At 42.1% G+C, this 13,040-nt stretch overlaps 1 protein-coding gene across 13 annotated transcripts in view; it reads right to left on the bottom strand.

Annotated features, from left to right (window-relative positions):
* Galk2 (galactokinase 2) overlaps positions 1 to 13,040 on the bottom strand; it is a 132,900-nt gene that overhangs the window by 81,295 nt on the left and 38,565 nt on the right. For all 13 annotated transcript variants that reach the window (XR_005501815.2, XR_005501816.2, XR_005501813.2 and 10 more), the window contains 2 exons: positions 12,724 to 12,814; positions 8,826 to 8,972 (listed from right to left, as the gene is read on the bottom strand). Coding sequence is in view for 10 of the 13 variants with exons in the window: in XM_039104560.2 (XP_038960488.1) it covers positions 8,826 to 8,972; positions 12,724 to 12,814 (238 nt within the window). In the remaining 3 variants the exon portion in view is untranslated. The remainder of the gene's footprint in view (positions 1 to 8,825; positions 8,973 to 12,723; positions 12,815 to 13,040) is intronic.

Below are 13,040 nucleotides of genomic sequence, written 5' to 3'. Positions count from 1 at the left end.
ACCCATGGCTGACATTGAAGCTTCCTGGGTTTTATACAGTGAGCACATGGCTTTAGTCCATGTTCAACACTTAATTAAGGGATTTTTTTTTTCCAAGATTGTTCTGGAATTACCATCCTCTTAGAGGCCAGCTGCTGCCACATTAGCAGTCAACATCTGGTTGGAATGTTTCCACTTTTATCTTCCTTAACAATTATGTGAATGAGGTTCCTGTTGTTCTAAACAAACTGTAGCACTGTCCTTCTATGGACTTGGAAGCATAATAGTTAGTGACATTGCACACTGGCTGCTGGTTTTTCAGATATTATATAGCAAACCGTTATTAAAACATCCAAATTTTACTTGAAACTTTCGTATGTCAGATTATTTTTATTTTATAATATAGGCACTTAAGCTTAAGGTCTCATCTCAAAGGCCAAGAAATATTTGCCTTAAATGTAGCTATACCTATGTATCAAAACATCAGAGTGTGTGTGTGTATGTGTGTGTGTGCCCCCTAGAAGATGGCAAGATGGAGGCTTGAAAGCATGTGCTATAGAACCTCAAACATTTTACTTCCTGGGAACTTCAGTGGGTCCCATACAGGATTTCAACCCTCAAAAACACAGCTCAGCTAAGACCATCACTATGTGCCTATGTGGGGCTGGAGAGATGGCTCAGCGGTTAAGAGCACCCGACTGCTCTTCCAGAGGTCATGAGTTCAATTCCCAGCAACCACATGGTGGCTCACAACCATCTGTAAAGAGATCCAATGCCCTCTTCTGGTGTATCTGAAGACAGCTACAGTGTACTCATATATAATAAATAATAAATAAAAAAAACATTTCATACACTATGTGCCTATGTGACATTTATCTCTGAAACAAACAACTCCATCTTCTCAGATTTAAGGAACTAGAAAGCATCCCTGTTAAGGGAAATTCATGGGAATTTCATGAGCTGTGTATGATCATAGGCTTCAGCTGACCAGTGTGTGTAAGTCTGGGCCAGAGGGCTCTTTTAAGATGTGTGTGCCTTGGGCTGTTTCAGATACTAGAAAGCAGAACTGGCTTTTGCATAAAATTCTTTGTTTAACTTTACCCAGGAACAAGTTTCAACCCTATTTGCAAGTAAAATACTTTACATCTTGTATAATGAATGTTCAGTCTTAGAGGTGTGTTTTCTTCTACACATCCTCACCAGCATGAGCTGTCACTTGTGCTTTGATCTCAGCCATCCTGATGGGTGTAAGGTGGAATTTCAAGGTGGTCACACTCTACAAGAAGCACTGAGTGCCAGAAGAGCTTTTGCCATTTCCCTTCTTGAGTAGCATTTCATCCCAATGGATATAGGGCACTCTTGAAAGAAATAGCCAATGTAGGGTATCTTGCTATCCATAGCTCAGAGCCCCACTGCAGGCTTTCAGCCAGAAGACAGTTCTGCACCGCTTAGCTCCTAGACACCTCTCAACTTATCTCCGGCCACTCTGTCCCTCATTCATGCCCCCACCCCACCCCCACCCACAAGGGCCTTGCTCCTCCTGGGTGAGGACAAACTTCTTTACACCTCTTCCACCTTCCCCATTCTCAGACACCCCCTTGTGTCTCCCTTCAAACCCTCCCTAACAAGAGCAGCTTCCCCTGCTGATGGAACTTTTGTTTCCTCTAATTATTTGGGTACCCTCGGTGTTCACCTATACACTTATTGGGTATATGGGTATCTATACCCAATGGGTTCACCTTACACTTATTATCCAAGGCTGATCACTAACATTAAAATTTCACCAGAACGGCTTTCCTGATTTGTTAATTTTATCTCTGATGTCTACAGCAAAGCCTGGCATGGATTAGGTGTTGGATAAATGCCTCTGGAGTCACCATCTCCAGGACTTATGATATTAAATTTATGCAGTGCCTGAAAAGTCTATCTTCCCCGGAAGCACCCCTCATAAACCCACCGTTGTTCCTACAAAAACAGTGTGTGTTCCACTCACAACCTCATAAACCCACTGTTGTTCCTACAAAAACAGTGTGTGTTTCACCACTCACAACCTCATAAACCCACCGTTGTTCCTACAAAAACAGTGTGTGTTTTCACTCACAACCTCATAAACCCACCGTTGTTCCTACAAAAACAGTGTGTGTTTTCACTCACAACCTCATAAACCCACTGTTGTTCCTACAGAAACAGTGTGTGTTTCCACTCACAACCTCATAAACCCACTGTTGTTCCTACAAAAACAGCGTGTGTTTCACCACTCACAACCTCATAAACCCACTGTTGTTCCTACAAAAACAGCGTGTGTTTCACCACTCACAACCTCATAAACCCACTGTTGTTCCTACAAAAACAGCGTGTGTTTCACCACTCACAACCTCATAAACCCACTGTTGTTCCTACAAAAACAGCGTGTGTTTCACCACTCACAACCTCATAAACCCACTGTTGTTCCTACAAAAACAGCGTGTGTTTCACCACTCACAACCTCATAAACCCACTGTTGTTCCTACAAAAACAGCGTGTGTTTCACCACTCACAACCTCATAAACCCACTGTTGTTCCTACAAAAACAGCGTGTGTTTCCACTCACAACCTCATAAACCCACTGTTGTTCCTACAAAAACAGTGTGTGTTTCACCACTCACAACCTCATAAACCCACTGTTGTTCCTACAGAAACAGTGTGTGTTTCACCACTCACAACCTCATAAACCCACTGTTGTTCCTACAAAAACAGCGTGTGTTTCACCACTCACAACCTCATAAACCCACTGTTGTTCCTACAGAAACAGTGTGTGTTTCCACTCACAACCTCATAAACCCACTGTTGTTCCTACAAAAACAGCGTGTGTTTTCACTCACAGTCAGGATTCTTGATGCCAAGTACAAGTTTCAACACCCGTGTCAGTGGACTACAACCTTCAAAGGAAGGTTTTCAGTTAGGTGCCATTGTGCCTCTTCTCCCAGGCTCTCTGGTCCTGATTGTTCAGGCCCTCCATCACCTCTCTTCCTCTTCTGCTCCTCATTTCTCCTTCCCAGTCTTTACTTTCACCAAGGGTGATACATACATAATCTAAAGGAACAAAGGGAGCACAGAGGCTTAGAACAAAAAACTTAGCCTCCAAGTTTCACCCTTCTCCTCAGCAGGGTTCCTAGGGGTAAGCACTTTCTACTCCACTCATGCTTCAAAGATTGGATCCTTTCGACCTAAACTTATTTTTTTAATAGGGTCTCACTATGTAGCACTATGTAGAGTTCCTGGCTGGCCTGGAACTACGAACGTTAGGCTAACCTCAAACACAGAAATCTGCCTTTCTCTGCCTCCCTAGCTCTGGGATTAAAGATGTACATCACCATGCCCAGCCACTTCATCTATAACTCTGTTGTTTTCCTAGTGCTGAGAATAAGGACTTGGCCTCTCTTTAAGCTACCTTTTCTCTTATCCTTCCCACCTTTCTCAATGAAGCTATGCCGAAAATTTTGGTCAAAAACTTTATTCCTTATATCAATTATCAAGATTACTGCTTATGTATAGATCAAATACTTCAAAAAACTTTTGCATGTCTAGTCTTTTTGTTTTTCTTGTATTTAATAACTGCCTAATATCTTCATTATTCATGGAAGCATCTTGGAAGGGCTTTTCTAGAGCCCTACTAAGGCTCTAGAAAAATCTCACAATCCATTTTTGCTTGTGCTTAACTTAGGTTTCTTATTTTAATGGCTAAGACGTGCAAGTCCTATTTCTCCCCATCCCACTTTTAGTTTGCTCTGTGATGTTTCTGACCTGCTGGACAATGTCTGACCTACTGGATGATGTGAGTTCTCTGCAGTTCTCTTCACTCCTTCCTGGGTTTTCATTTCCTAGTTCCCATGTTGTCTTTTCTTGGTTTGCTCCCAAGTTTGGGGAGGTTATATCCCTCCAGCTGTCAGGTGCACAGGTTTAAAGTGTGCTATTCTATCCTCACAACTGATTATTTCATTTAAACAGGCAGTTTAAAATTCACTGACATTTTAAAAGCACTGCTGTGTCTGATGCCCATTTTGAGGATCATTTCCCTTCCTCACTCTTTGCCTATAATGTCTTGGCTTTCTAACCCCCAGCTCCTCAGCCTTCACTCTTAGTTCCCGAGTTTAAACTTCCCAGTAGCAGCTTTGGCCTGGCCTTCCTTGTTTATTATGCAAATACCAGGAGCCCTTTTTAAACACTACATTTTATACATTTAGGAGCCTATCTCTCTCTGCCCAGCTATAGGCTGTTGGCATCTTTATTCAGTCAATCGTTTTAAATTAAGGAGAAAGGTCACATAGCACTACTTTGTGTGCTGTGAAGATTCTCTCATCCCTGGGGGCAACCAGACCACAGGGGCCGGGGAACAGCATTCCTTCTCGTGGCTGCTTTCACTGCTACTTCTAAATAGATGGAATTTTCTGGAACCAATTCACACACTTCCCTTTTTTTTCACTCATTAATTAGCTGGGTTTTTTTTCCTATGCTACCAGATAATTTTCCAATCATCTTATTGAATTTTCTATGTTAGCGATTATATTTCCCATATATGAAAGCTCTTGGTGTCTGGTCTTTAACCAGGCACTTAGTTTAGCGTAGTCTCATCAGCCTGAGGACACAATGTCTCCCTTCTTATCAGCACTGTCGGCCCAATTAGTCCCTGTATTCTCTTTTTTGTTCTGTCTGCTTTGAGATGTTTTCTTCCAAAATCTGATTGTCCTCAGATGCCTTACCATAGTTCAGAGTGAGTCAATAAAACACAAAGCTTTGGAAATCACCGTGACAGGGTCACACTGCACATCATGGGCCCACCACGTTCCCTCCGAGGACATTCTGGTACTCCTGGTAAGGCATGAGATGACAAGGCTGCCAGTGTGCCGGAGCCAACCTGAGCATCAGGAACTAGAAACTTCACTGTTCAGAAGCAAAATAGCATGTTATTTCCCAGTTACCAAATCCATTTTCAGCCTTGCCTATCTTGGGGGTTCAATTCAGAAAGTACCCAGTGTCTTTCCAGGGACTGGTCGGTGCACATAGGCTGGGATGGCCCCAGGTAAAACAGAGCTTTGAGTTTCTAACTAGTTTCAAATAGGAACCGCACACCACACCACACACCACACACCACACACCACACACCACACACCACACACCACACACCACACACCACACACCACACACCACACACCACACCGTACTGCAGCGCACTGCACCACCCTGTCATTCCACCCTGCTTTCTTTCTATCCTTGAGACTAGGATGAGTCAGCTTGCTTCTGTCTATGTCTGCTCTCCTGGCACTTAGCTTTGACCTTTCTTCCTTCTGCTAAGTCATGAGCCGCTCTCTGTCCACTTTCCATCTTTGTGTTTTGTGGTTTCGGGTTTATCAAAGATATGTGTTTATGCTTCTTAATTTCCCTGCTTCAGAGAAGATTGACTGCAGGATGGCGAAAGACTGGAAATCCGAAAAACCAACGCTTCCCTTCCCCTGAGTAGTTTGCTGCGCCCGGCTTTGTTAGCACCTACCACTGCCATTCATAACATCCACTCTCTGGAGTCTAGCTTCAGTGAGCATTGTGTTGCACTAGCTTCCCTCCAGAAAGCTTTAGCTTACTGATGAATTATTTCCACATCCTAGAACCATGTGGCCTCTAGCTTCACCAAGAAGCCCTTCTTAAACCGTCCCCAGTAACTCTATAAGTTCTCCCTTTATTGAGCTCAGTCCTATTCTGTGTACTGTGTATTTCTCACTGGGGCACTAACGAAAATACAACAGAAGATTTTGAACTATTTCATCTCTAAAATCCACTGAATTCTTGTGCTCTGCTGTTGTTAAGAGGCACATATACAGCTGGCACTTAAAGACTCTGAGAAAATTATACCATTTCCTTTCAGTCAAGATCCTGTCTCATTTCAGTGAGATAACGAAACAACAGCCACCAAAGCTCTCTTTACAATATGCTCCTCTAGAAAATATGAGTGCAAGTGTGGTCAGGACCACTTAGAGGGTCAGAAAGCGGGCACAGGCCCTTCCCTCCAGGATAAAAACACTGGACTCAGCTGGTAGAAATAAACATAGACACCTACTACTTCTCAAATGGGGCAATCGAGACAGCCAGATTTAATTCTAAAAGCTCAAGTGTTTCTTTTTATCTTTTTTGGCTTTTCCCTTAGACAGTTATATCAAGGGTCAGAAAAAGAAAAATAAGCTTCACCAATCCTCCCCTTAAAAAATAAAAATAAAGGGGTTGGGGATTTAGCTCAGTAGTAGAGCGCTTGCCTAGCAAGCGCAAGGCCCTGGGTTCAGTCCCCAGCTCTGAAAAAAAAAAAAGAACAAAAAAAAAATAAAAAATAAAAAATAAAAATAAAAATGAAACACTTTCTCCCATTCTCTCCACTGCACTTGACTAGTCTTTCAAAATATTAATTAATTAATTTAACTAAATAAAAGTGAAATCTTTGACTTCAGTCCACCCTTTTCTGTGTGCACTGACAGACTTTTATAGCAATGAACGTTCCTACCACCCATAGAACTTGCAGCCTGTCCCTGGTCCACGGCATGGAAACTACAAAGGCCTTACCTCCTGGCAGCAGCTGACCCTGCCACTGGCATCATGACAAACTGTCTTCCTGGTCTTTGCCATTCCTCCTTTCTGGTTTCCCTACCTCACGGACTATCTCCTTTCTTGTCAGTAGACAGCAATAGTGCACATGCCTCCCTCACTCTTGCTCCGAGGTGCTGTCTCCTGGTTATCTCTACCTCTGCTCTAACTACTGTGCCTGTCTTTCCCACTCCAGAAACTTCAAAAGTCAATAAAAGATGAACACTGTGGTTTTGGCCTATACAGCAGCAGGAGGATTGTGAGTTTGGGGTTAGTTTGGGACAGATAAAGAGACGCTATCTAAAAACTAGAGTTAATTATATTATTGATGATCATCAAAGGAACCTGGCAGTTAGAAGAATTGTCACACAAGTAAAGACTGAGTAGTTCTGTTTGCCTGGTTCTATATGGCTAGGTTCTGTACCCCTAGGTTCTATACCGCTAGGTTCTGTACCCCTAGGTTCTGTACTCCTAGGCTGTGTACTCCTAGGCTCTGTACCCCTAGGCTCTGTACCCCTAGGTTCTGTACCCCTAGGCTGTGTACCCCTAGGTTCTGTACCCCTAGGTTCTGTACCCCTAGGCTGTGTACCCCTAGGTTCTGTACCCCTAGGTTCTGTACTCCTAGGTTCTGTACCCCTAGGTTCTGTACTCCTAGGCTCTGTATGCCTAGGTTCCTCACACTCAACACTTGGCACTTGGCCTCACCTCAGGCCGCAGAGCCATTTAGATGCCTACTCCAAGGCATCACAGACAGTCAGAAACTTGAAAAGAATTCTTGATTCTTTGTTGGCCTCTAGCCTCACACCCAATCAATGGCCACATCCTACTAATTCTGTCCCGGATGGACCTTTAAGATCAATATCTAACTCCTTGCATTCTTATCCCTTCCCTTGTCTTTGCTTCATCCTGCATAAGCCTTGTGTCCCACATTCTGCCACACAGAGATCTACAACAATGTAGCCAGCCAACCCTGAACTGAAACCACTGAAACTGAGGTAGAATGAATCTTTTCTCCCTCAAACTGTTTACTTTGGGTATTTTAGTAAATGCTTATTAAAGTAACTATTAAAGATTAAAGGTTGTGCCAGAGAAGGCATAGTTCACATATGAATCTTTTCTTTCTCTTCTCAAAAACAAAACAAAACAAAAAAACAAGTTCTATTGCAGTGAGCAAGCTAAATTTCTCATGGAAAAGCCTGTTTAAAGCAAGGACAGTTTTCTCTTTTATGCCTCCCTTTCCCGTGTGTAAAATCTCACTTATGAAAATGCAAGCATACTTTTTACGAACTGAGAACATGACTAGCTTTCTACCTTTCTGTCTGCCTCCTGCTCTGTCTATTCCCAAGCCACCTGTGAACACCAGTTTACATGGATGGGTTTAAAAGAGTGGTTCTCAGTCTGTGGGTCCAGATCCCTTTGCGGTCACATATCAGATGTCCTGCCTATCAGATACTTGCATTATGATTCATAATATAGCAGAATTGCAGTTATGAAGTAGCAATGAACGTAATTTTATGGATGGGGATCACCACAACATGAAAGTGTATTAGAGGGCCGCAGCATTAGGAGGTTGAGAAGCACTGGTTTAAAAGAACCTGCAAAAACATCTCCCTTGAAGCAGAATGCTCAAGTACTAATTAAACCTAACCTCGCCTGCTCCGAGCTGCAAAACCAGACATTTATGCAAACTTGTAAAGGTTTTCTGACCTTTTAGGATTTCTGTTTCCTTAAGGTAAGCACTTCTTCCTTAGATGGAATATTTCAGCGACTAATCTACTGATACTGGGTATTAACAGATACGTATTTGGTTCCTTTCTCTATACTTTGGTTTCTCTATACTTTCTGCCCATTGCCTGTCAATACTTAAGGTTTTATGTGGAAAAAAAAACCACAAAAACAAAACAAAACAAAAATGTCTTGCTAAATGAAACCTAAAATGTCTTGCTCTGAATGTACCTTGTCAATAAGGACACCTCTTTTAAATAATGCCCTCTATTCAAGCTTCATATATAATCCAAGAGTACCTCACTACAGTCATACAGCCCTGTTGACTGGCTGGCCAAAGACTATCAGCAACACTGTAGTGAGCGACCACTGGCAGAACATAGATTACGGCACTTGCCCACAGACGTTGGCTTCTCCTTTCCAGTTAAGACAGTTTTTTGGTGTTGAGGAAGGTGGTCTTACTTTGCAATGCAGATGCTGTCATGGAGGTATTAGGAGGTTAACATCATGGTACTTACCTTGGATAGTCTCATTCCCAGCACTGTGAGAGTCACTAACCCAGCGCAGCAAACCAGAGCACTGGAGCTGGAGAGGCCTGAACTCGGGGGTATATTTCCATCCACCAGGCAATTCATTCCAGGCAGCTGAGTAAGACCAAAGTGTTCCTGAGAATGTAAAAAAAACAAAACAAAACAAAAGAAACACATGCCAACAGTCATTTCAATATTGGACTCAAGAAGCACTAGAAACTTCTATCTGTCCACAGAGGACAGACACAAAGCTTTTGTAGCAAATGGGGTAAATCAGTACAGTGGAAGCTACACCTGCCATCTGATTTAATGGCTCCTGCCCTCTCATCTGGGGATGAATCCACTGGAGAGGACATTTTATTTTGTTCAACAAAAAGCTACTGATTCACTTACTAAATTGCCTCAAATGATTTTTCTTTGAATATCAACCGATTTGAACAAGTATAGGAAAACCATAAAGCAATTACAATTCAAGTTGCCCAGAGAAGCAGGAAATCCCTAGTGATGGGGGAGCAGGCTGAGCTTTAGCCCTCCAGCATCTCATATAAAGTCTAAGGTGGTAGCAGCTGTTTCCGGGTGTCTTGCCTCAGGAGGTCCTCTGAAGAAAAGGAGCTCCAACGCTACCAACTCCATTTTTTATCAAGAAAAAAACCTAAGCACTAAGAGGTTAAGAAAGTTTCCCAAGATTACACAAAGAATGCTTGAAGACCCCAAGACTCTGAGATTGTCCCCATGCAAAGGCTGCTGGGAGTGAGACCCAAGACTCTTGAGTCTCAGTTGACTTCTCCACTGCTGTGAAAACTGGGGCCAGCAATGTTGCCATGTTTAAATGCCTGCTGGGTATATAAGGAAATTCAGAGTTTTTACTGGAGTTATTAATGTAATTAAACCATCTAGTAGCTTTAAAGACAGACAAATTAGAATTTAGGTATAAATGATATTGAAGTCCCCAAAGAAGGCAGGGGAATTTTTCTATAAACAGGAAAGACCAATCAAATTAGACTCTGGGGTAAAGGTAGAAATCTCTAATGTACTTAGACTGACATGTAAGACCTGGTTTGGGAGGTGATATCATATTATAATCTTCATTATTTAGGATTAAAAATAAACCCAGCCCTCTCTCCTCCTGAAGGAAAAGAATGATCTTCTTTAGAAATTTCTCAAATAATTCAAGACCAAAGTTTGAGAAACTATTATATTACCTAATTACACATTTCATCATACATATTCTTCTAGGGAGAAATTTCAATAAGCAAGTTAGACTAGCCAAAGGAACAACAAAACACTGCAAATAAAAACTGCTTTTGTCCTTAATTTTTTGTCCTTTTTCTTCCTTGGCAAAAGTCAAGTTCCACAAAAGAAAAGGTCCCGTTGGATGTATCGCCTGAGTCCAAGTCGTCTGAGAATCCTCCTCCAGAAATGCAAACAAATTGTACACGGGAGACGTGCTGTTGCCAACACCCCTCTGTACAGAACATCGGGCAGCCCACTCAGAAGCAGCAGTCCCTGAGGAATGCTATATATTTAACCATAAACTGATCCACAGACTGTCTTGGACATGAATCATACTTACAAACCTAGCACGCGATGTTTAAGTTCAACAGTAACAGCAGACTGCAAACACAAATGTGCTGTGCCAAACACTGCAGTAGCTTTATCCCAAAAGGATTACATGTTCAGTCTCACATAAACAGACTCTCCCTTGGAACTTTCTAGTATTTGAATTTGAAGGTTTCTGGACTGGCTAGCACTGAGATTATTTTTCTGCCAAAAGGTCATTGTACAAACCTGTGATTTTGTACACTAGTTATCAAATGAACGAGGAAGGCTTTAAGCCCCTAAAAGGATCCAAAACAATATGAGAGAGAGAGAGAGAGAGAGAGAGAGAGAGAGAGAGAGAGAGAGAGAGGCAGAGAGAGATATGTCACTTTACCAAATGGTACAAAAAGGCATGTTGTTGCAAGGAAGGTCAAATTGCATTTGCCTGACCAATGCTTCCAAATACTCTAATTCTCACTAATGTGAATGACAATCCCAATGATTTGAAGATTTAAAACAGGCCAATAACTTTTTCCCAGAAGTTATTACCATGTGTCTGGAAAAAAAACCCACATTCTTGAGAAATGAATACTATACTCCTAGGCCAGACCTCCATGACAGCAGCCCAGGACTACACATCCCAAGTTACCCTGACAGGCTTCTATAAGACCATGTCACTGAGTCCTAAGCTGCTCGTGACAATTTCAGATAGGACCTTCAGGCCACTTGGATCATAAGCTCTCAAAAAAACAAAACAGCAAATACATAGGTGAATGCCATCATTAAACCACTGAACTGAGAACGGGACCCCCATTGAAGGAATTAGAGAAAGGACTGAAAGAGCTTAAAGGGGCTCGAGACCCCATATGAACAACAGTGGCAACTAACCAGAGCTTCCAGGACTAAGCCACTACCCAAAGACTATACATAGACTGACCCTGGGCTCCAACCGCATAGGTAGCAATGAACAGCCTAGTAAGAGCACCAGTGGAAGGGGAAGCCCTTGGTCTTGCCAAGACTGAACCCCCAGTGAACGTGATTGTTGGGGGGAGGGCGGTAATGGGGGGAGGATGGGGAGGGGAACACCCATAGAGAAAGGGAGGAGGAGGGGTTAGGGGATGTTGGCCCGGAAACCAGGAAAGGGAATAACAATCAAAATGTAAATAAGAAATACTCAAGTTAATAAAGATGAAAAGAAAGAAAGAAAGAAAGAAAGAAAGAAAGAAAGAAAGAAAGAAAGAAAGGAGTAAAGCATCCAAAAAAACAAAAAACAAAAAACAAAACAGAAAAATATGTTTACTAGTTTCATTTTGAATCATGAAGACAAAGAAAATTTATTTCTTAATATCCTTAATCTATGATGTGTTATAAGACTCAATACAATTAAAATAATTATTGAATGAGTGTTAATTTAAAAATAAATGTTAAGGAACTGGAAAGATGGCTCAGGGGTTAAGAGCATCTGTTGCTCTTACAGAGGATGACCTGGGTTCAATTCCCAGCAACACGTGGTGACTAACAGCGGTCTGTAACTCCAGTCCCAGGGCACCTGATGCCCCTTTTCAGCCTCTGATGGCACCAGGCATGCATGTGATGCACAGACATACATGCAGGCAAAGCACCCATAGGCATAAAATAAAAATAAGTAGGTTGGTTTTTTAATTAACAGAAAAAGAACAGGAAAAGGAACACAAGAGTGGTTCTGAAAACAGCATGTATTGGCTTTCTGTCTGTGCTTCCTACTTTCTTAATTGTGAAAGTGGAAAGAGTTCCCTGTCCTATTCTTACACACAACACTGAAGTCTAGACATTAAGACTAAGTCAATGTTTCAGGGAAACTACTCGCAGTAATACCTTTCACTACAATCCTTTCACTCTCAGTTGGACAAGCAGTAGCAGTGCTGGTTGCCATTCCTAAATGCCCAAGGATTCCAGCAAAGTGACGTCCTGCAAACAGTCTTCATTGAATAGCAGTGACATCGCTTTATAGATAAAGCCAAGCTTTAACTCAAATTAACAAAGCTGGATCATCCCATATTCAAACCCATGGCTGCTCAACATGAAGTCCCATTCCAGGACACTCATGTATATCCCAAAAACAGAATGGAAACACTAGGACAAGCGCTCTTCAAGGTGTATTTAATGAGGCACAGCCAGTCAAATGAAGGACCATGACGGCCCCTGTAAACACAACCTGTAAACAGAGACAGTCACATCTCCCCCACCCTCTGAAACAGAAGTCAGCAAAATACAAGAAGAGCATCAGTACGAAAAGGAGACCAAAAGCATGGTAGAGCTCATCTGGAATAACATGACTATAATCTCAATGGCAGCCACATTGACTTACCTGAATTCCCTTAAATCCACATAGGAAGTAGTTGTGCCATAGAGGTTGGGTCTTGTCGATACAGATGTTATTAGCTGTAGTACTGAAGTCTCTGGAAAAAAAAAAAAAAAAAACAAACCAGACATTAATTTAAGTCTCTATGCCTTGAGAGGGAAAAACCAATCAGTGGCTGACTGCTGCCCTCTTGTGACAGGACAATGATACCAAGTCTCCTTTTCTATTTACTTAAATGTGTGCATCTCAGAGTCTCCAACAATGAACACCTCCAGAGCTAAAAACTGAGAGGAAGTTGTAGTGGCCTTAATAGCTAATCTACC

The sequence above is a fragment of the Rattus norvegicus genome, chromosome 3, assembly GCF_036323735.1.
Source record: "Rattus norvegicus strain BN/NHsdMcwi chromosome 3, GRCr8, whole genome shotgun sequence".
Classification (NCBI taxonomy): Eukaryota; Metazoa; Chordata; class Mammalia; order Rodentia; family Muridae; genus Rattus; species Rattus norvegicus.
The sequence above is the reverse complement of the archived record's forward strand: the minus strand, read 5'-3'. Positions and strand labels throughout refer to the sequence as shown.